General features: G+C 51.2%; 2 protein-coding genes across 6 annotated transcripts; both read right to left on the bottom strand.

Moving 5' to 3' along the window:
* Nucleotides 1–283: 283 nt before the first annotated feature.
* LOC123769409 (multiple coagulation factor deficiency protein 2 homolog) lies at nucleotides 284–18637 on the bottom strand. 5 transcript variants are annotated; one of them, XM_069309920.1, is made up of 4 exons: nucleotides 13850–13988; nucleotides 12930–13089; nucleotides 11215–11408; nucleotides 284–1215 (listed from the first exon to the last, which is right to left on the bottom strand). In XM_069309920.1, the coding sequence occupies exons 2-4, from the start codon at nucleotides 13082–13084 to the stop codon at nucleotides 1073–1075; spliced, it is 492 nt and encodes a 163-aa protein (XP_069166021.1). In that variant the 5' UTR covers nucleotides 13085–13089; nucleotides 13850–13988; the 3' UTR covers nucleotides 284–1072. The 5 variants fall into 5 exon arrangements, with proteins under 5 accessions (XP_069166021.1, XP_045616475.2, XP_069166020.1 ...); XM_045760519.2 differs by lacking the exons at nucleotides 284–1215; nucleotides 13850–13988 and adding exons at nucleotides 10537–10834; nucleotides 18461–18637; XM_069309919.1 differs by lacking the exons at nucleotides 284–1215; nucleotides 13850–13988 and adding exons at nucleotides 10537–10834; nucleotides 13995–14120.
* On the bottom strand, nucleotides 14306–15296 carry LOC138355292 (ribosome-binding protein 1-like). Its single transcript, XM_069310166.1, has 2 exons — nucleotides 15209–15296; nucleotides 14306–14928 (listed from the first exon to the last, which is right to left on the bottom strand). The coding sequence occupies exons 1-2, from the start codon at nucleotides 15294–15296 to the stop codon at nucleotides 14306–14308; spliced, it is 711 nt and encodes a 236-aa protein (XP_069166267.1).
* Nucleotides 18638–20267: the final 1630 nt, after the last annotated feature.

The following is a 20267-nucleotide window of genomic DNA, read 5'->3' on the forward strand; positions in this document are numbered from 1 at the left end:
CCCCCACAGGGTCAACACTCCCACACTGGCCAGGAACATGATTGGTTGGGCACCATTCCTACCTCCCTTTCCCATCCCAAATCCTTATCCTGACCCCTTCCAAGTGCTATAGTCGCAATGGCTTGGCGCTTTCCCCCTGATAACTTCCTCCTACTTCAAGGATCACTTAAACCATCAACTAATAAATTATGATACATTAGCACAAAATATCATCTATTGTCATACATTTAGGTTGATAAAGTGTGCATAACCCACCTTAAGGTTTAAATAAAGTCTTTACGACCAAGTTCCGAACATTATTAATCAAGAAATATAAAGCAAACAAAAGTTAATGGTTAAGGAAGTTAATGTGTCAAGATGTTTGCCAGAAAGGTGAGTGAATGTGACCCGAGTATGACAAGACCAGGGGCCAGATTCACGGAAGTACTTACGAACGTGTACATCTTTCCTCAATCTTTGACGGCTTTGTTTACATTTATTAAACAGTTTACAAGCATGAAAACTTGCCAATCAACTGTTGTTATTGTTATAAACAGCCTCCTGGTGCTTCGGAGCTCATTAACTGTTTAATAATTGTAAACAAAGCCGCCAAAGATTGAGAAAAGATGTACAGGTTCGTAAGTGCCTTCGTGAATCTGGCCCCTGGACAACTGCCTCTGAAGACAACAAGTGTTGTGAGAGAGCTGCTCCTCAGTCTTCATGGTTGAAAGTCTGGACCTGCATCAGTCTTAGTCTTGAGCGACGTTCACATCTTAAGACTTTCACAGTATGGCGAACCACACATCCAGTCTCTTAACATCATAAACATTCACACATTAGCATTTAAGAGTTACCAAAATAGAATTCTAAATTATTCTCACAGGTACAGCAGGAAGACAACATAAAAATGTAACTATGATGCAGTTATAATGAACACATTATACTATAAACACATCAGACGGTTTACGATGTAAATGTGTGATGTGGGGAGTGAGGAGCCACACTCCAGGTGCACCTGTGGAGACACGTCACACGTCACCCGAAGAAGCTGAAGGGGTTGGTGTCCTCGTCATCCAGGTAATCCTCGTCGCGGTCACCATCGTCGTCCTCGACGAACCTGGGCGGGCCGGCTGGGTCGAGTCCTTGAAGGAGGTGCCCCAAGATGAGCAAGGGGTTCCCTGCTCGCTGCCCGGCCACCACACCTGCAACACACACCTCCAACACCCACCGCCACACCTGTAACAACACCACCATAAACGATAAATCAACAATCAATACCATTGAATATTGGATTGTCAGAGAAATTGTAGTTCACACTACACTTTAATTTTCACAAAAGTCTTCCATTAATCTCTTCAACAGGTTCTACAACACCCCGGGCGGACCTTCGCTTCACAAGGACAACTCTAATGTCGCCGAGGAAACAGGAATTTCAAACAAAAAAATTAAATTCTAAAGTGTCTGGTAGGAGTAGGTACGCAAATCCGAAAACAGGTGACTTAAGGTGTAGGTATGAGTCGCCTGACCCAGGTTACAGTTAAGGATTGGCGCCCAGTCAATCCTCCCAGCTAGGATACGTACCCAGGCCAAAGCGCGCGGGAAGCGCCGGGTGAGTGTCATACCACTGCGCCACGGGTACTGCTTAGGCTTATGCTTTTAATATGCTTTTCGTTTCACAACTTTAGTAACCAGTTATACATTTATATGTCAAATAATGAGTCATGTTAATAATGAACATTGTCAGTGGTTGGATATGAATAATTTCTTACAGAACCGTTCGTCATCAATAATGTATTACTAAGCACAACAGTTTTATGAGGCCAGAGTTGTCTGGTCTGAAACACAGGACTTGACAGACAACACTTACTTACAACACTTAGAGTGAGACCTATGAGCCCTGCAGAGCCACACAACACAACCTCCACACTAACACAGCCACACAACACAACCCCCACACTAACACAGCCACACAACACAACCCCCCCACTAACACAGCCACACAACACAACCTCCACACTAACACAGCCACACAACACAACCTCCACACTAACACAGCCACACAACACAACTCCCACACTAACACAGCCACACAACACAACCCCTACACTAACACAGCCACACAACACAACCCCCACACTAACACAGCCACACAACACAACCCCTACACTAACACAGCCACACAACACAACCCCTACACTAACACAGCCACACAACACAACCTCCACACTAACACAGCCACACAACACAACCCCCACACTAACACAGCCACACAACACAACCTCCACACTAACACAGCCACACAACACAACCCCCACACTAACACAGCCACACAACACAACCCCTACACTAACACAGCCACACAACACAACCTCCACACTAACACAGCCACACAACACAACCCCCACACTAACACAGCCACACAACACAACCCCTACACTAACACAGCCACACAACACAACCTCCACACTAACACAGCCACACAACACAACTCCCACACTAACACAGCCACACAACACAACCCCTACACTAACACAGCCACACAACACAACCCCCACACTAACACAGCCACACAACACAACCCCTACACTAACACAGCCACACAACACAACCCCTACACTAACACAGCCACACAACACAACCTCCACACTAACACAGCCACACAACACAACCCCTACACTAACACAGCCACACAACACAACCCCCACACTAACACAGCCACACAACACAACTTCCACACTAACACAGCCACACAACACAACCCCTACACTAACACAGCCACACAACACAACCCCCACACTAACACAGCCACACAACACAACCCCCACACTAACACAGCCACACAACACAACCCCTACACTAACACAGCCACACAACACAACCTCCACACTAACACAGCCACACAACACAACCCCTACACTAACACAGCCACACAACACAACCCCCACACTAACACAGCCACACAACACAACCCCCACACTAACACAGCCACACAACACAACCCCTACACTAACACAGCCACACAACACAACCCCCACACTAACACAGCCACACAACACAACTTCCACACTAACACAGCCACACAACACAACCCCTACACTAACACAGCCACACAACACAACCCCCACACTAACACAGCCACACAACACAACTTCCACACTAACACAGCCACACAACACAACCCCTACACTAACACAGCCACACAACACAACCTCCACACTAACACAGCCACACAACACAACCCCTACACTAACACAGCCACACAACACAACCCCCACACTAACACAGCCACACAACACAACCTCCACACTAACACAGCCACACAACACAACCCCTACACTAACACAGCCACACAACACAACCTCCACACTAACACAGCCACACAACACAACCTCCACACTAACACAGCCACACAACACAACCCCCACACTAACACAGCCACACAACACAACCCCTACACTAACACAGCCACACAACACAACCCCTACACTAACACAGCCACACAACACAACCCCCCACACTAACACAGCCACACAACACAACCCCTACACTAACACAGCCACACAACACAACCCCTACACTAACACAGCCACACAACACAACCCGTACACTAACACAGCCACACAACACAACCTCCACACTAACACAGCCACACAACACAACCTCCACACTAACACAGCCACACAACACAACCCCTACACTAACACAGCCACACAACACAACCTCCACACTAACACAGCCACACAACACAACCTCCACACTAACACAGCCACACAACACAACCTCCACACTAACACAGCCACACAACACAACCTCCACACTAACACAGCCACACAACACAACCCCTACACTAACACAGCCACACAACACAACCCCTACACTAACACAGCCACACAACACAACCTCCACACTAACACAGCCACACAACACAACCTCCACACTAACACAGCCACACAACACAACCTCCACACTAACACAGCCACACAACACAACCTCCACACTAATACAGCCACACAACACAACCCCTACACTAACACAGCCACACAACACAACCTCCACACTAACACAGCCACACAACACAACCCCTACACTAACACAGCCACACAACACAACCCCTACACTAACACAGCCACACAACACAACCTCCACACTAACACAGCCACACAACACAACCTCCACACTAATACAGCCACACAACACAACCCCTACACTAACACAGCCACACAACACAACCCGTACACTAACACAGCCACACAACACAACCTCCACACTAACACAGCCACACAACACAACCCCCCACACTAACAGAAGGTCTGCTACCGCCTCATATCTGGGCAGAGATGTGTGACGACGTCACCTCCCGTAATCAAACACCCGCCCAAGCGCTGCAAGTCAAGAAACACGTCTACATCTTACCAAAGTTTTTCTTTACAAGTGGGGAGTCAAGTGGTGCAAGTGGAGGCCCGCTAATGCTAAGGTATTATTGAGCTTGGTGGCGACGTGGCCGCCCCGCCCAACATGGGCAAGTATCCCCTCTTAATTGAATATATTTAACAGAAAACGAAAAAATTATTATTTACACAAGGTGTGTATGCGGACCGATCACAATTATATTAAATTAATATTAAATTTTTTATTCAGGAAAAGTACATACACATAGATGAAGTTACAAACATAATGTTGGATTTATAGATAGAGTTAGTACATACAATACCTAAAGCCACTAATACGCATAGCGTTTCGGGCAAAAATACAATACATTCCTTTATACTCTATCTCATAATTTCCGCTACTTTTTTTTTAATCGTTCGCCTATTTAATCCCTAGAACACTTACTATAGATTTCTGGAACACTTAAGTGGAACGTAGAGAACTCTGAGGTTCCTGGAACACTGAGCACTTAAGTTCGAACACCAGAGTGTCCGTGTTCGTGAGTAGCTTAAGGTCCTCCGTGGCTCCTGTACCTAAGCTGCCCTCAGTGGCCTGACAGCCCTTGACGCTTCTATTGTCTTCCCTGATGATGAAATCCTCGTCGTCCCTTCACCTTCTAGTGTGTGGTCTGGTCATCATGATGATATGACGACGCTGTCCGAAACGCTTTGCGTAATAGTGGCTTTAGGCATTGTATGTACTAGCTCTATCTATTAATCCAACAAACTTTGTAAAATCTCTTGTATGTATGTACCTTACCTAAATATACATTTATTTATTTATTTAAATTGTTTTGGCATGCGGCGTGGGGGGGGGGGGGGGGGAGCGCGGAGTGCTGCCACCCCTGCCCACACCCCACACCTGCCCACACCCCAAACCTGCCCACACCTGCCCACACCCCACACCTGCAGCCTCCAGACCTACACCACCCAGACAACACTTGTAGCAATAAATGCTGCCGCTGACCAACTCTCGATACACAAGGTATAAACAGGTACATTAAAAAAACTTTTCTGCAAATATCCGGAACGGTTTGTGTGTTGTGGTGGGTTGGCACACTGTGGGACGGGGCACCTACTGTGGGGCGGGGCACCTACTGTGGGGCGGGGCACCTACTGTGGGGCGGGGCACCTACTGTGGGACGGGGCACCTACTGTGGGGCGGGGCACCTACTGTGGGACGGGGCACCTACTGTGGGACGGGGCACCTACTGTGGGACGGGGCACCTACTGTGGGGCGGGGCACCTACTGTGGGACGGGGCACCTACTGTGGGACGGGGCACCTACTGTGGGACGGGGCACCTACTGTGGGACGGGGCACCTACTGTGGGGCGGGGCACCTACTGTGGGACGGGGCACCTACTGTGGGACGGGGCACCTACTGTGGGGCGGGGCACCTACTGTGGGACGGGGCACCTACTGTGGGACGGGGCACCTACTGTGGGACGGGGCACCTACTGTGGGACGGGGCACCTACTGTGGGACGGGGCACCTACTGTGGGACGGGGCACCTACTGTGGGACGGGGCACCTACTGTGGGACGGGGCACCTACTGTGGGCGGGGCACCTACTGTGGGACGGGGCACCTACTGTGGGACGGGGCACCTACTGTGGGGCGGGGCACCTACTGTGGGACGGGGCACCTACTGTGGGCGGGGCACCTACTGTGGGACGGGGCACCTACTGTGGGACGGGGCACCTACTGTGGGACGGGGCACCTACTGTGGGACGGGGCACCTACTGTGGGCGGGGCACCTACTGTGGGACGGGGCACCTACTGTGGGACGGGGCACCTACTGTGGGACGGGGCACCTACTGTGGGACGGGGCACCTACTGTGGGCGGGGCACCTACTGTGGGACGGGGCACCTACTGTGGGACGGGGCACCTACTGTGGGACGGGGCACCTACTGTGGGGCGGGGCACCTACTGTGGGACGGGGCACCTACTGTGGGCGGGGCACCTACTGTGGGCGGGGCACCTACTGTGGGGCGGGGCACCTACTGTGGGACGGGGCACCTACTGTGGGACGGGGCACCTACTGTGGGACGGGGCACCTACTGTGGGCGGGGCACCTACTGTGGGACGGGGCACCTACTGTGGGACGGGGCACCTACTGTGGGACGGGGCACCTACTGTGGGGCGGGGCACCTACTGTGGGACGGGGCACCTACTGTGGGCGGGGCACCTACTGTGGGCGGGGCACCTACTGTGGGGCGGGGCACCTACTGTGGGACGGGGCACCTACTGTGGGACGGGGCACCTACTGTGGGACGGGGCACCTACTGTGGGCGGGGCACCTACTGTGGGGCGGGGCACCTACTGTGGGACGGGGCACCTACTGTGGGGCGGGGCACCTACTGTGGACGGGGCACCTACTGTGGGGCGGGGCACCTACTGTGGGGCGGGGCACCTACTGTGGACGGGGCACCTACTGTGGGACGGGGCACCTACTGTGGGACGGGGCACCTACTGTGGACGGGGCACCTACTGCGGGGCACCTACTGTGGGACGGGGCACCTACTGTGGGACGGGGCACCTACTGTGGACGGGGCACCTACTGTGGGACGGGGCACCTACTGTGGGACGGGGCACCTACTTTGGGACGGGGCACCTACTGTGGGACGGGGCACCTACTTTGGGACGGGGCACCTACTGTGGGCGGGGCACCTACTGTGGACGGGGCACCTACTGTGGGGCGGGGCACCTACTGTGGGACGGGGCACCTACTGTGGGACGGGGCACCTACTGTGGACGGGGCACCTACTGTGGGACGGGGCACCTACTGTGGGACGGGGCACCTACTTTGGGACGGGGCACCTACTGTGGGACGGGGCACCTACTTTGGGACGGGGCACCTACTGTGGGCGGGGCACCTACTGTGGGACGGGACACCTACTGTGGGACGGGGCACCTACTGTGGGACGGGGCACCTACTGTGGGACGGGGCACCTACTGTGGGACGGGGCACCTACTGTGGGACGGGGCACCTACTGTGGGACGGGGCACCTACTGTGGGGCGGGGCACCTACTGTGGGACGGGGCACCTACTGTGGACGGGGCGCCAGCATGGGCGGCCCTACGCCCCTCCCTCTACACATGTATTCACTTCCTGCTTCATCTTCATCTTCAAAAATATGTTATTATTACAAATGAAAATGAAACAAAATATTTTGTAGAGGTGCTGAACTTGGCCCAGAGGTGATAAGAGAGTAATATATGTGTGATAATTGTGGCGTGTGTTGATGGTACACCTTGTGAGCTGCTCCCACCACACTCTCCCACACCCAGGCCCTCACAACACCCAGGCTCTCACAACACCCAGGCCCTCACAACACCCAGGCTCTCACAACACCCAGGCCCTCACAACACCCAGGCCCTCACAACACCCAGGCCCTCACAACACCCAGGCTCTCACAACACCCAGGCCCTCACAACACCCTGGCCCTCACAACACCCAGGCCCTCACAACACCCTGGCCCTCACAACACCCTGGCCCTCACAACACCCTGGCCCTCACAACACCCTGGCCCTCACAACACCCTGGCCCTCACAACACCCAGGCCCTCACAACACCCAGGCCCTCACAACACCCTGGCCCTCACAACACCCTGGCCCTCACAACACCCAGGCCCTCACAACACCCAGGCCCTCACAACACCCAGGCCCTCACAACATCCTGGCCCTCACGACACCCAGGCCCTCACAACACCCAGGCCCTCACAACACCCAGGCCCTCACAACACCCAGGCCCTCACAACACCCAGGCCCTCACAACACCCAGGCCCTCACAACACCCAGGCCCTCACAACACCCAGGCCCTCACAACACCCTGGCCCTCACAACACCCAGGCCCTCACAACACCCAGGCCCTCACAACACCCAGGCCCTCACAACACCCAGGTCCTCACAACACCCAGGCCCTCACAACACCCAGGCCCTCACAACACCCAGGTCCTCACAACACCCAGGTCCTCACAACACCCAGGCCCTCACAACACCCAGGCCCTCACAACACCCAGGTCCTCACAACACCCAGGTCCTCACAACACCCAGGTCCTCACAACACCCAGGTCCTCACAACACCCAGGTCCTCACAACACCCAGGTCCTCACAACACCCAGGCCCTCACAACACCCAGGCCCTCACAACACCCAGGTCCTCACAACACCCAGGCCCTCACAACACCCAGGTCCTCACAACACCCAGGTCCTCACAACACCCAGGTCCTCACAACACCTAGGCCCTCACAACACCCAGGCCCTCACAACACCCAGGTCCTCACAACACCCAGGTCCTCACAACACCCAGGCCCTCACAACACCCAGGCCCCAGCTCTGTGTAAATGGTTGGGAGGGGGTTGTTGTGGTGGTGGTGTGGGGGTGGGGTTGTTGTGGTGGTAGGGGGAGGGAGGTGTTGTGGTGTTGTAGAGGTGCTCCAGCACTCCGGGTGGAGGTGTTACTTACCGTCCGCAACATTGTTGTGATGGAGGCCCCGGCACGCCGCGGGTCGCCCGCTGTCTCACCTCTGACTACCTTGGTGTGTCGCCGTGTTTATATTGTGTCTCTTCCTCCTCCTCCCTCTCTCTCTCTTCCTCCCCCTCCCTCTCTCTTCCTCCTCCCCCTCCCTCTCTCTTCCTCCTCCCCCTCCCTCTCTCTTCCTCCTCCCCCTCCCTCTCTCTTCCTCCTCCCCCTCCCTCTCTCTTCCTCCTCCCCCTCCCTCTCTCTTCCTCCTCCCCCTCCCTCTCTCTTCCTCCTGCCCCTCCCTCTCTCTTCCTCCTCCCCCTCCCTCTCTCTTCCTCCTCCCCCTCCCTCTCTCTTCCTCCTCCCCCTCCCTCTCTCTTCCTCCTCCCCCTCCCTCTCTCTTCCTCCTGCCCCTCCCTCTCTCTTCTTCCTCCCCCTCCCTCTCTCTCTTCCTCCCCCTCCCTCTCTCTCTCTCCTCCCCCCCCCCCCAATCCCTGGTCTAACTAGACTCATCTGATGTTAACTAGCTGGTAATTTGGACTTAAATTCAACGAAAATAAAGAAAACAGCTGAAGATGTTTCAGTTGTTAATGATAAACAACCCATAGTTAGCAGGCGAGCGGCCGCGCCTCTCTGACGTCACCACAACACAACCTGTCGGGCCGCCCCCGGCACCAGGACCTTCCTAGTTCCACCTTCCCAGCGCCTCCCAGGATCCATCCTAGCTCCCAGCTCCTCCCAGGATCCATCCTAGCTCCCAGCTCCTCCCAGGATCCATCCTAGCTCCCAGCGCCTCCCAGGATCCATCCTAGCTCCCAGCGCCTCCCAGGATCCATCCTAGCTCCCAGCGCCTCCCAGGATCCATCCTAGCTCCCAGCGCCTCCCAGGATCCATCCTAGCTCCCAGCTCCTCCCAGGACCCATCCTAGCTCCCAGCGCCTCCCAGGACCCATCCTAGCTCCCAGCGCCTCCCAGGACCCATCCTAGCTCCCAGCGCCTCCCAGGATCCATCCTAGCTCCCAGCGCCTCCCAGGACCCATCCTAGCTCCCAGCGCCTCCCAGGATCCATCCTAGCTCCCAGCGCCTCCCAGCACCCTCCATAATCCCCAGGCAGTTACTCAACTGTACAAATATGTGGAGCGCTTCACTTGGATGACTGTGGCCAAACAGGAGACTCATCTACTGCCTGAGTCTCGCCTCTCTGACTTTCCTTATGAATGTGTATCATTGGTCAGCCATCTCGTCGTGATGGAGTGGTTGCCTACACCTGGGGGAGCCGGTCGGCCGAGCGGACAGCACGCTGGATTTGTGATCCTGTGGTCCTGGGTTCGATCCCAGGCGCCGGCGAGAAACAATGGGCAGAGTTTCTTTCACCCTATGCCCCTGTTACCTAGCAGTAAAATAGGTACCTGGGTGTTAGTCAGCTGTCACTGGCTGCTTCCTGGGGGTGGAGGCCTGGTCGAGGACCGGGCCGCGGGGACACTAAAAAGCCCCGAAATCATCTCAAGATAACCTCAAGATAACCTGGAGGTTACCTTGAGGTGCTTCCGGGGCTTAGCGTCCCCGCGGCCCGGTCGTCGACCAGGCCTCCTGGTTGCTGGACTGATCAACCAGGCTGTTGGACGCGGCTGCTCGCCTCTGCCCTACACTCAGGTTATTGATAAAATGTTCCAGTAGGATAATTTATTTATAAATTCAAACAATGTTGTATACATCATCCCACTGATCTCTCTCTCTCGCTCAAAATACGCATTATTATTTCAATATTAACAGTAATAGGCAGACATTCCGGGGAAGAGGTGGTGAAGGTTAGGTTAGGTCAGGGGGGGAGGGGGGGCGGCGGCCATCACGGACCTCATGTACTCCGGGAACGACAGCTTGCCGTCCTGGTCGGCGTCGAAGTTGTTAAGAAGAAAGTCTATCTTGTTTGAGAGGTCGTCGTCGGAGAGGAGACGTAAGGAGGCCCCTGCGAAGCACACCACCCTCACATGAACACGTGATAGGTACAAATAATGGGAAGAATGATACCACGAGCACACCGCTAACCCCGTCATTAGTGTTTAGTCAACCTTCAAAGTGTTTACAATGTCTTAAAATAAGTCAAAGTTGACCAGACCACACACTAGAAGGTGATGGGACGACGACGTTTCGCTCCGTCCTGGACCAAGTCGATTCGACTTGAGAATGGTCCAGGACGGACCGAAACGTGGTCGTCCCTTCACCTTCTAGTGTGTGGTCTGGTCAACATTCTTCAGCCACGTTATTGTGACTCATCGCCTACAAAATAAGTCAAAGTTTGTGAGAGAGACACAAGAAGAGAGCGGGAGGGTGTGGCCGGGTGCTCACCGTCGCCCAAGGACTGGATCAGTTCGATGCCGTCCAGCAGGTGGTCGCTGTCGTAGTCGTGGGAGAGGAAGAGGTGGAACAGCTTCTCCGTCGTGGACATGGCCGCCAGGTTGAGGTGAGCCTGATGCCTGATGTGTTCCGCCAGGTGCTCCGTCAGGTGCAGGTCACTCTGCTCCTCCTCGTGCCGGCCTCTGCTGGCACACACGCACCAGAGACTGTCAACCACCTTCATATTCTCTACTACAACCTTCCATGAAGTATACAAGTATTGTAATTATTAAATTAAACGAATTTCACAGCGAGGAAAGTTAAGAGTCAGACAGCACTACACTAATACGAGAAGCTAAATCTAAATAATATGTATATGAGGGCCAGGTGCAGGGGCGGGCCACAGGTCGCACCTCACACAGTTATCACAACTCAAATGGTTTTCCGTTTGTCGTTATGAGGTACGAGAGGCGTGTTAGGCTTATCGAAGTCCCTTCTCGCCAACCACTGATGTCCGCAGGACTCAACCCAACACAGCACGGGCATGAATAGCCCGATTGATGAACACTGAGCCAGCCAAGAAGTCGTCCACCACTGTTTGATATGGGATCTGTTCATCTCGCCCTCAGCTAATACGTCTCATTATGTCACTCATGGTCCCAAGTGCACAAAACACCATGAAACGTACCGGCTCGTAAAATATCCCTTACGTCAAGGAGGTCGAGGGGGTCCTCCAGGTCGAAGGGACACAAGCTGCTACAGGAGCCTCCATAGAGGTGACGGAGAGAGAGAGAGAGAGAGAGAGAGAGAGAGAGAGAGAGAGAGAGAGAGAGAGAGAGAGACAGAGACAGAGACAGAGACAGAGACAGAGACAGAGACAGAGACAGAGACAGAGAGAGACAGAGACAGAGACAGAGACAGAGAGAGACAGAGAGAGAGAGAGACAGAGCGCGACAGAGAGAGAGAGAGACAGAGCGCGACAGAGAGAGAGAGAGACAGAGCGCGACAGAGAGAGAGAGAGACAGAGCGCGACAGAGAGAGAGAGAGACAGAGCGCGACAGAGAGAGAGAGAGACAGAGCGCGACAGAGAGAGAGAGAGACAGAGCGCGACAGAGAGAGAGAGAGACAGAGCGCGACAGAGAGAGAGAGAGACAGAGCGCGACAGAGAGAGAGAGAGACAGAGCGCGACAGAGAGAGAGAGAGACAGAGCGCGACAGAGAGAGAGAGAGACAGAGCGCGACAGAGAGAGAGAGAGACAGAGCGCGACAGAGAGAGAGAGAGACAGAGCGCGACAGAGAGAGAGAGAGACAGAGCGCGACAGAGAGAGAGAGAGACAGAGCGCGACAGAGAGAGAGAGAGACAGAGCGCGACAGAGAGAGAGAGAGACAGAGCGCGACAGAGAGAGAGAGAGACAGAGCGCGACAGAGAGAGAGAGAGACAGAGCGCGACAGAGAGAGAGAGAGACAGAGCGCGACAGAGAGAGAGAGAGACAGAGCGCGACAGAGAGAGAGAGAGACAGAGCGCGACAGAGAGAGAGAGAGAGACAGAGCGCGACAGAGAGAGAGAGAGACAGAGCGCGACAGAGAGAGAGAGAGACAGAGCGCGACAGAGAGAGAGAGAGACAGAGCGCGACAGAGAGAGAGAGAGACAGAGCGCGACAGAGAGAGAAATAAAACGTGGGTTACTTTAGTAGTTCGTGGTTCATCTGTCCATGTTCTTGTACTTACTCTGCATGTCCTTGTACGTGTTGTTCCTGTCCTTGCTCGTGTACTTGGCCGTGCTGTGAGTGGTCGTGGTTCATGAACTCCTGTATGGGGTCCATGGCGTGCATGTGTACAGCGGCGGCCAATAGGAGGCACGCCACAGCCTGAACCCACCTCATTGGTCCTGCATGATAGATGAACGAAGCGGATTGGTTAATCCATCATAGCGTCACCATATTAGTGACGTCATCAATGAACGGTCGGCGCAAGCCTGAACAACCTAAAAAAAGTCTTTCAGCCTAATTGAGGATTAACAACATCAGACTTGCTATCTCACTACGGGCTCTTGCGCTCAGTGCTGCTTCAAGATGTTGCAACAGAGACTAAACAGATAACAATTGTGACTAGTCAAATGGACATTAGAATTCGGTCTTAAGCAAATGTAACATTATGAGAATTGAGAAGAGAGAATAATGCTACACAACTCAATAAATGACTCAGTGTGTGGATATCTAAATGACTCAGTGTGTGGATATCTAAATGACTTAGTGTGTGGATATCATGTGTGTGTGTGTGTGTGTGTGTGTGTGTGTGTGTGTGTGTGTGTGTATTCACCTAGTTGTGCTTGCGGGGGTTGAGCTGTGCTCTTTCGGCCCGCCTCTCGACTGTCAATCAACTGTTACTAACTACTATTTTTTTTCCCCACACACACAGCCAGGAAGCAGCTGTCATAACAGCTGTCTAACTCCCAGGTACCTATTTACTGCTAGATAACAAGGGCATCAGGGTGAAAGAAACTCTGCCTATTTGTCTCTGCCCGCGCCGGGAATCGAACCCGAGCCACAGTATTACGCGACCAGCGTGCTGTTCACTCAGCCACCGGCCCCCCTTGGCGTGCGTGCGTGTAGGGAGAGGAGTGTAAACTGTTTACTAACTAATGTTACCTTAGTAAAGTGAGGTCTTGGCGGAGAAACGGTGGTGGATGGTGTGGGCTGAGTACTGGAGTACTGAAGTACACTCCTGGTGTGTGACACTCACTCCTCACTCAGCCCTCACTCACCACCACGTCCCCACACACTGACACTCCACCTGCAGTCTCAGTCACCAGGTGTTGGCGGAGCACACACCTGTCAACCACAGCTGGGCAGGTGTGTGAGCTAGTGGAGGGAGGGGGAGTTATAACCCCCCCCCCCCCCCCCACTGTCACGGTGTGTCCCGGACTACCTGCACAGGTAGTGGGAAACAACTATTCCAACTACCACTGTGTCTACACTATTCCAACTACCATTAACTGTCTCTAGACTATTCCAAGTACCATTAACTTAAGCAACAATTTACGCACCATTAAAGAGAGGAAAAATAAGAGTGGCACAAGTGAGTAACTATTTATTACGACCAGATTAAATAACGCCAAATAAATGGCTTTCCAAAAGGCCATTAACTGGTAATTCGTTTAATATGTCCCAGTCCGTTGGCGCCCCTTGGCTCTCCTGTTGCCTGTTGGCGCCCCCTTGGCTCTCCTGTTGCCCGTTGGCGCCCCCTTGGCTCTCCTGTTGCCTGTTGGCGCCCCTTGGCTCTCCTGTTGCCTGTTGGCGCCCCTTGGCTCTCCTGTTGCCTGTTGGCGCCCCTTGGCTCTCCTGTTGCCCGTTGGCGCCCCCTTGGCTCTCCTGTTGCCTGTTGGCGCCCCTTGGTTCTCCTGTTGCCTGTTGGCGCCCCTTGGCTCTCCTGTTGCCCGTTGGCGCCCCTTGGCTCTCCTGTTGCCCGTTGGCGTCCCTTGGCTCTCCTGTTGCCCGTTGGCGTCCCTTGGCTCTCCTGTTGCCCGTTGGCGTCCCTTGGCTCTCCTGTTGCCCGTTGGCGTCCCTTGGCTCTCCTGTTGCCCGTTGGCGTCCCTTGGCTCTCCTGTTGTCCGTTGGCGTCCCTTGGCTCTCCTGTTGCCTGTTGGCACCCCTTGGCTCTCCTGTTGCCCGTTTTCTCGCAGTGGTTTCTGTCCACACCCGTTTCTTTCTGTTCACAACTGTTTCTCCTTATTGGGACCCGTTTGTCTGTGCTCACATCCGTTGTCTCTGCTCACATCCGTTGTCTCTGCTCACATCCGTTTCCTCCTCTTGAGTTCTGTTTCCTCCTGTTGGGAACCGTTGGTTCCGGTCACCCCCCGCTCCTCCGTTAACCTCCTTCCCGTTACCGTTGCCCTTCCCTGTTGCTGCCCCCCCCCCTGCCCACTTTTCAGCAGGAGGCGCGGATCAAGAATCACATTATAACAATTAGAAGCCGCTACAATCCAATAGCGTGCAGGTGCCGCCTACCATATTCCCCTCCCGTGGGCTGCCAGCCCGACTCTTGCGTCTCTCGGGCTCTCTGCTTCACGGGGGTCACACCGCTGGAGAGCGCCATAGAGCCCCAGGGTCGCTGCTGCTCTGACGAGTCGCACTCGAGGTCACACCGCTAGAGAGCTCCATAGAGCCCCAGGGTCGCTGCTGCTCTGACGAGTCGCACTCGAGGTCACACCGCTAGAGAGCTCCATAGAGCCCCAGGGTCGCTGCTGCTCTGACGAGTCGCACTCGGCTCAAGGGTGACCTCACACTCGAAGCTGGGGCCCGACACCTTGGCAACCCTGGTTGTTAAGAGTGAGTGAGAGGATCAATTGAGTAATTAGGCCAGTCTCTGAGGGCGAGTGTTACTCTGTGTCGGGGACTGGTGGAGTGGTGTTCCCCAGGGACTGGTCGACTGACTGGGGGAAGAGTGTGGTGTTCACCAGTCATTATGGACGCGTCGAGCCTCCGTGGATCCTTCTGACTGGCCCACTCACTCTCCGTCTTCACCTCTTGTCTTATAATTTAACTCTTCTCATGTTCGATTTCTTTGTCCAATCTGACGTTTAAAATTGTTGATGGAGGTGGCTTCCAGAACCTGCTTCTGTGCTGACCACTTGCTGACCAGCCGTGCTGGGGCTCGTGACCTTCCTCTCACTTGCGTTTCCAGCTTCCACTTCTGTCCTCTCGTCCTAATTCATTTCACCTTAAAGAAGCTGCAATTTTCCACATTGTCAATTGCCCTCAGTATTTTGTATGCTGCGATCATGTCCCCTCCATTTCTTCTTTCCTCCGGAGTTGCTAGGTCTAGTTTCCTTAACTGATCCTCATAGCTCAGCCCCCTTACCTCTGGTACTTATCTTGTTTCAAACCTTTATATTTTTCAAATTTGATTTTATGTTTCAAAAGATGCGGATTCCCGGCCGGTGCTGCACATTCCAATATTGTGTACATTGTCTTGAGTCTTGGTTTAGGCTTCTAGACGACGTTCTAATGTTTGCCAGCATCCCATATGCTGCTGATGTCACTCGGTTTATGTGTGTGTAAGAGATAGTGTTGGAAGTATATCAAATACCTCTCTCTCCGATCCCTGTAGTTGCCTTCCTCTTATGGTGTAGATATCTTCTGTTCTCCTTTCTCTGTGTCCCATCCCCATTACCTTACACTTGTTGAGATTGTATTCTGGCAACCATTTTGTTTACCAACTCCTGGAGTTTGTCAAGATCATCCTGTAACTTTCTGCGGTCCTCCTCCTCTGTTCTTATGTTCCTCATTATCTTTATGTCGTCTGCAAACATTGACAAGTATGGGCTCACTAGATGGTGGTGGTGGTGGTGGTGAGTGGTGGTGGTTGTAGTGATGGTAAGGGTGGTGGTGATGGTGGTGGGTGATAAACTTGCCAACGCTGCCCACTGGAAGGTAGGAAGGAATACAGACGTGCATCATTCCAGGGTTCGTGTTTTTTTTTTTTTTTTTTTTTTTTTTGAGATATATACAAGAGTTGTTACATTCTTGTACAGCCACTAGTACGCGTAGTGTTTCGGGCAGGTCCCTGGAATACGATCCCCGCCGCGAAGAATCGTTGTTACAACCAAGTACTCATTTTACTGTTGAGTTATACAGAGGCTACAATTATGGATTTGCGCCCAGTAAATCCTCCCCGGCCAGGATACGAACCCATGACAAAGCGCTCGCGGAACGCCAGGCGAGTGTCTTACCATTACACCACGGAGACTGGTAAAATCCAGTCTGGAGACTGTTCGAATCCTCATCATGGCTTCTACTCATTTTCTCATTGAATCATCTCGTTAATGTGTTTTTTCTTTGTGAATTAGAAGGTAAGAATTGGAGGTAAAAGTCCCACACCACAACCAATGTATACGGACAATACGAGACACCATCCACTGGGCTTCACTAGGAGTCTCAGGAACCCTAGATGCTTCAGTTCAAGTCCAGGTTGCATCGGTTGTAACATGTCGTGGCTGAGTTGGTTAGGTCGTATGCTTGGGAGCACCCAGTGTACAGGTTCGAATCTTCATCATAGCATCTACTTATTTTAATAAGTAGATGCTATGCTATAATATATATAATAATTTAGTCCCCGTGGTATAGTGGTAAAACACTCGTCTGGCGTTCCGCGAGCGCTATGTCATGGGTTCGTATCCTGGCCGGGGAGGATTTACTGGGCGCAAATCCTTAACTGTAGCCTCTGTTTAACTCAACAGTAAAATGTGTACTTGGTTGTAACAACGAATCTTCGCGGCGGGGATCGTATTCCAGGGACCTGCCCGAAACGCTACGCGTACTAGTGGCTCTACAAGAATGTAACAACTCTTGTATATATCTAAAAAAAAAAAGAAGTAATAAGCGGGTTCATGAAAACACCCTGGCTTCCTGTCACCCGCCACAATGAATTGCTATAACGCATGAGGGTTCACAACCAGAGACTTGTACACTTTAAGAATTAGTTTTCTTTCATTAAACTCAAAGGTAAGCTGGATTATTCCTTGGGTTTGATTAGACTATTTTGTTTACTTTTCTCTTCACTTAATTGTTAGTCCTAACTAAAACTAAAATCGTCAATACTAATTATGGATTTTTAATTGACTTAATCTGATTAACACAGACCTACTTACTGCTAGGTGAACGGACGCCTTAGGTGAAAGAAAATGTGCCCAACCACTTCTGTCCCGCCTGGGATTCGAACCCGGAATTCTCGATTATGCGTCGAGAAGGAACCCGATTGTACTGCCAGAACCCTTGTTAATGTTAACTGTTCCCGCATGGTTCCCGTTCCTCATTGTCTCTGAGAAGACTCTGGTATGTAAACCTATTGGGCGTAAGCCCAATATGTATATGTATCGTGTAATATGTATACCAGAGTATACTGGACAATATAGTAGAGTACATTTTAAATATAATAGTCTGTCATAAGAATACATTTTCTGTAATTATCAACAGTAATTGTTGTTGTTTTCTGTAATCTAGGAAGTTTTCTAAATTTTCCCTTCATTTATTTTAAAACTTTGAACGGAGATAAAGGACAAGAAAGGATGTTTTAAGAGTGGGCGTAAAGGACAACACTTTAGGTAATAAGATAATAAGATAGAGCAATAATACAGCAAGATAATAAAGGCTACCACCGGGCTCGACCCCGGTGTGGTGGTAAAAGATGGCTCCGGTGGGTCGTAGCCCTCATTGTGTTGCTGCTGAGCAGTTTCCACATTCCTTTACTATGACACTGACCTCCGCCTCCCGCCGCTGACTCAGCCGAAGCTTCCTGGTCGTGGTGGCGGCCGCGGGCGTGGTCGAGGCTTCACCGCCCGGCACTTTCTGCCTGAGGTCTGAGGAGCTTCCCCGGGGCACTGTCACGCCCCGCCAGCGGAACGCCCACCGTCGCCTTCCTCCATATAGCTGCTCTAACACCTCTTACGTCGCCGCTCTTCTCTTACTGGCTACTTTACCCGCTTTCTTACTTAATCGAAAAGGATTTTTTTATAGAGAATCTATTTATTCATCTGTTTATTTATTTATTTATTTATATACAAGAAGGTACATTAGGTTCATGAGAATACATGGCATTAAATCTTTTTGCATTCTTGTAAAGCCACTAACATGCTTACCCACATGATGGGTATGGGGTGCATAATAAATGAACTAAACTAAACTCCTTAAGCGTTTTGGGCATCTTATTATATATACCTGAAAGATTAATTATTATTAACAATGAGCAAACTTAAGATCTTGGTACTTTTGTATTATCTGTATATCAGTTTAAAGTATAAAAATTAACTTCTTAAATTTATTATTTAATGAAGTCTCCGAAAGTGCCACAGAGATGACAAAATTAAAGACAAACTATTTTGTATTTATATTGTTATATATACAAGAGTTGTTACATTCTGGTACAGCCGCCAGCACTGTAGGGGCTTCAGGCAGGTCCTTAATCCTAATGAACAAATCCACAAGGGCCGTGACGAGGATTCGAACCTTAATCCTAATGTTCCCCGGAGTACGACCGGGGAATATGTTTAACAACCAGGTACCCAATCACTGCTGGGTGAACAGAGGCTACAGGTGAACAAAGCCACAAGGGGGAAATAGTGTAAACCCCGATTAGGCCGCAGTAGTAGCCTCGGGAGGGCCGTAGCACTCCAGGTTGCAGTTCTTTTGACCATGTGGTGGTACAGTTGACTAGAGCGCGTCTGGGAACCATCAGCACATAGGTTCGAACCCTCATTAAGGCCCTTGAGGATTTGTTCATTTCATATCCGTACCACATTATTTTGATTTCTGTGTATTATATAGAGGCTATAGTTAAGGATTGACACCCAGGATACGAACCCAGGCCAAAGCGAGTGTTTTACCACTGTTCCACGGATACTGCTATTTTTATATTTAAATACTATTTTATAGTACTTTATATAATATAGGAACTATTTTATATACTGATCACCAACACCTTAATCATTAATTATAATTCATAGTGTTGAGCGACAGGCAGCAATATATATTATATATACTTGTTAGGCTTATATTTATTTATATATTAAGGTACAAGAACGTAAGAACTCTTGTGTGTGTGAAAAATAAATAAATATATTATATATATATATATATATATATGTATATATATATATATATATATATATATATATATATATATATATATATATATATATATATAATATTGAGGTCTAAAGATATCGAGCATCATGGTCTTCTGGAACACAATCTGACAATCATTTTATATTCAAGGTACAGTACCAATTACTACTACCTGTAGGTATACAAGAATGACCAGAGTGAAGGAATGATGGCCAATTATCCCATTGTGCCCAGGATTTAAATCCAGGACTCTTACTTACAATGTAAGTGTGGTAAATGTTACACTACATGATGCCTTAATTTCTCATATTTAAAACACTTTATTGTGTAAAATTGAGATGCAATAAAACTAAATTTAACCTCCCATTTATAATATGACCATTGCCAGACAAAACAAGCAAGTAATTATCCACAGAAAGCACTAAGCTTAGATGACTATATGTAT

This window comes from Procambarus clarkii, chromosome 66, assembly GCF_040958095.1.
Source record: "Procambarus clarkii isolate CNS0578487 chromosome 66, FALCON_Pclarkii_2.0, whole genome shotgun sequence".
Lineage (NCBI taxonomy): Eukaryota > Metazoa > Arthropoda > Malacostraca > Decapoda > Cambaridae > Procambarus > Procambarus clarkii.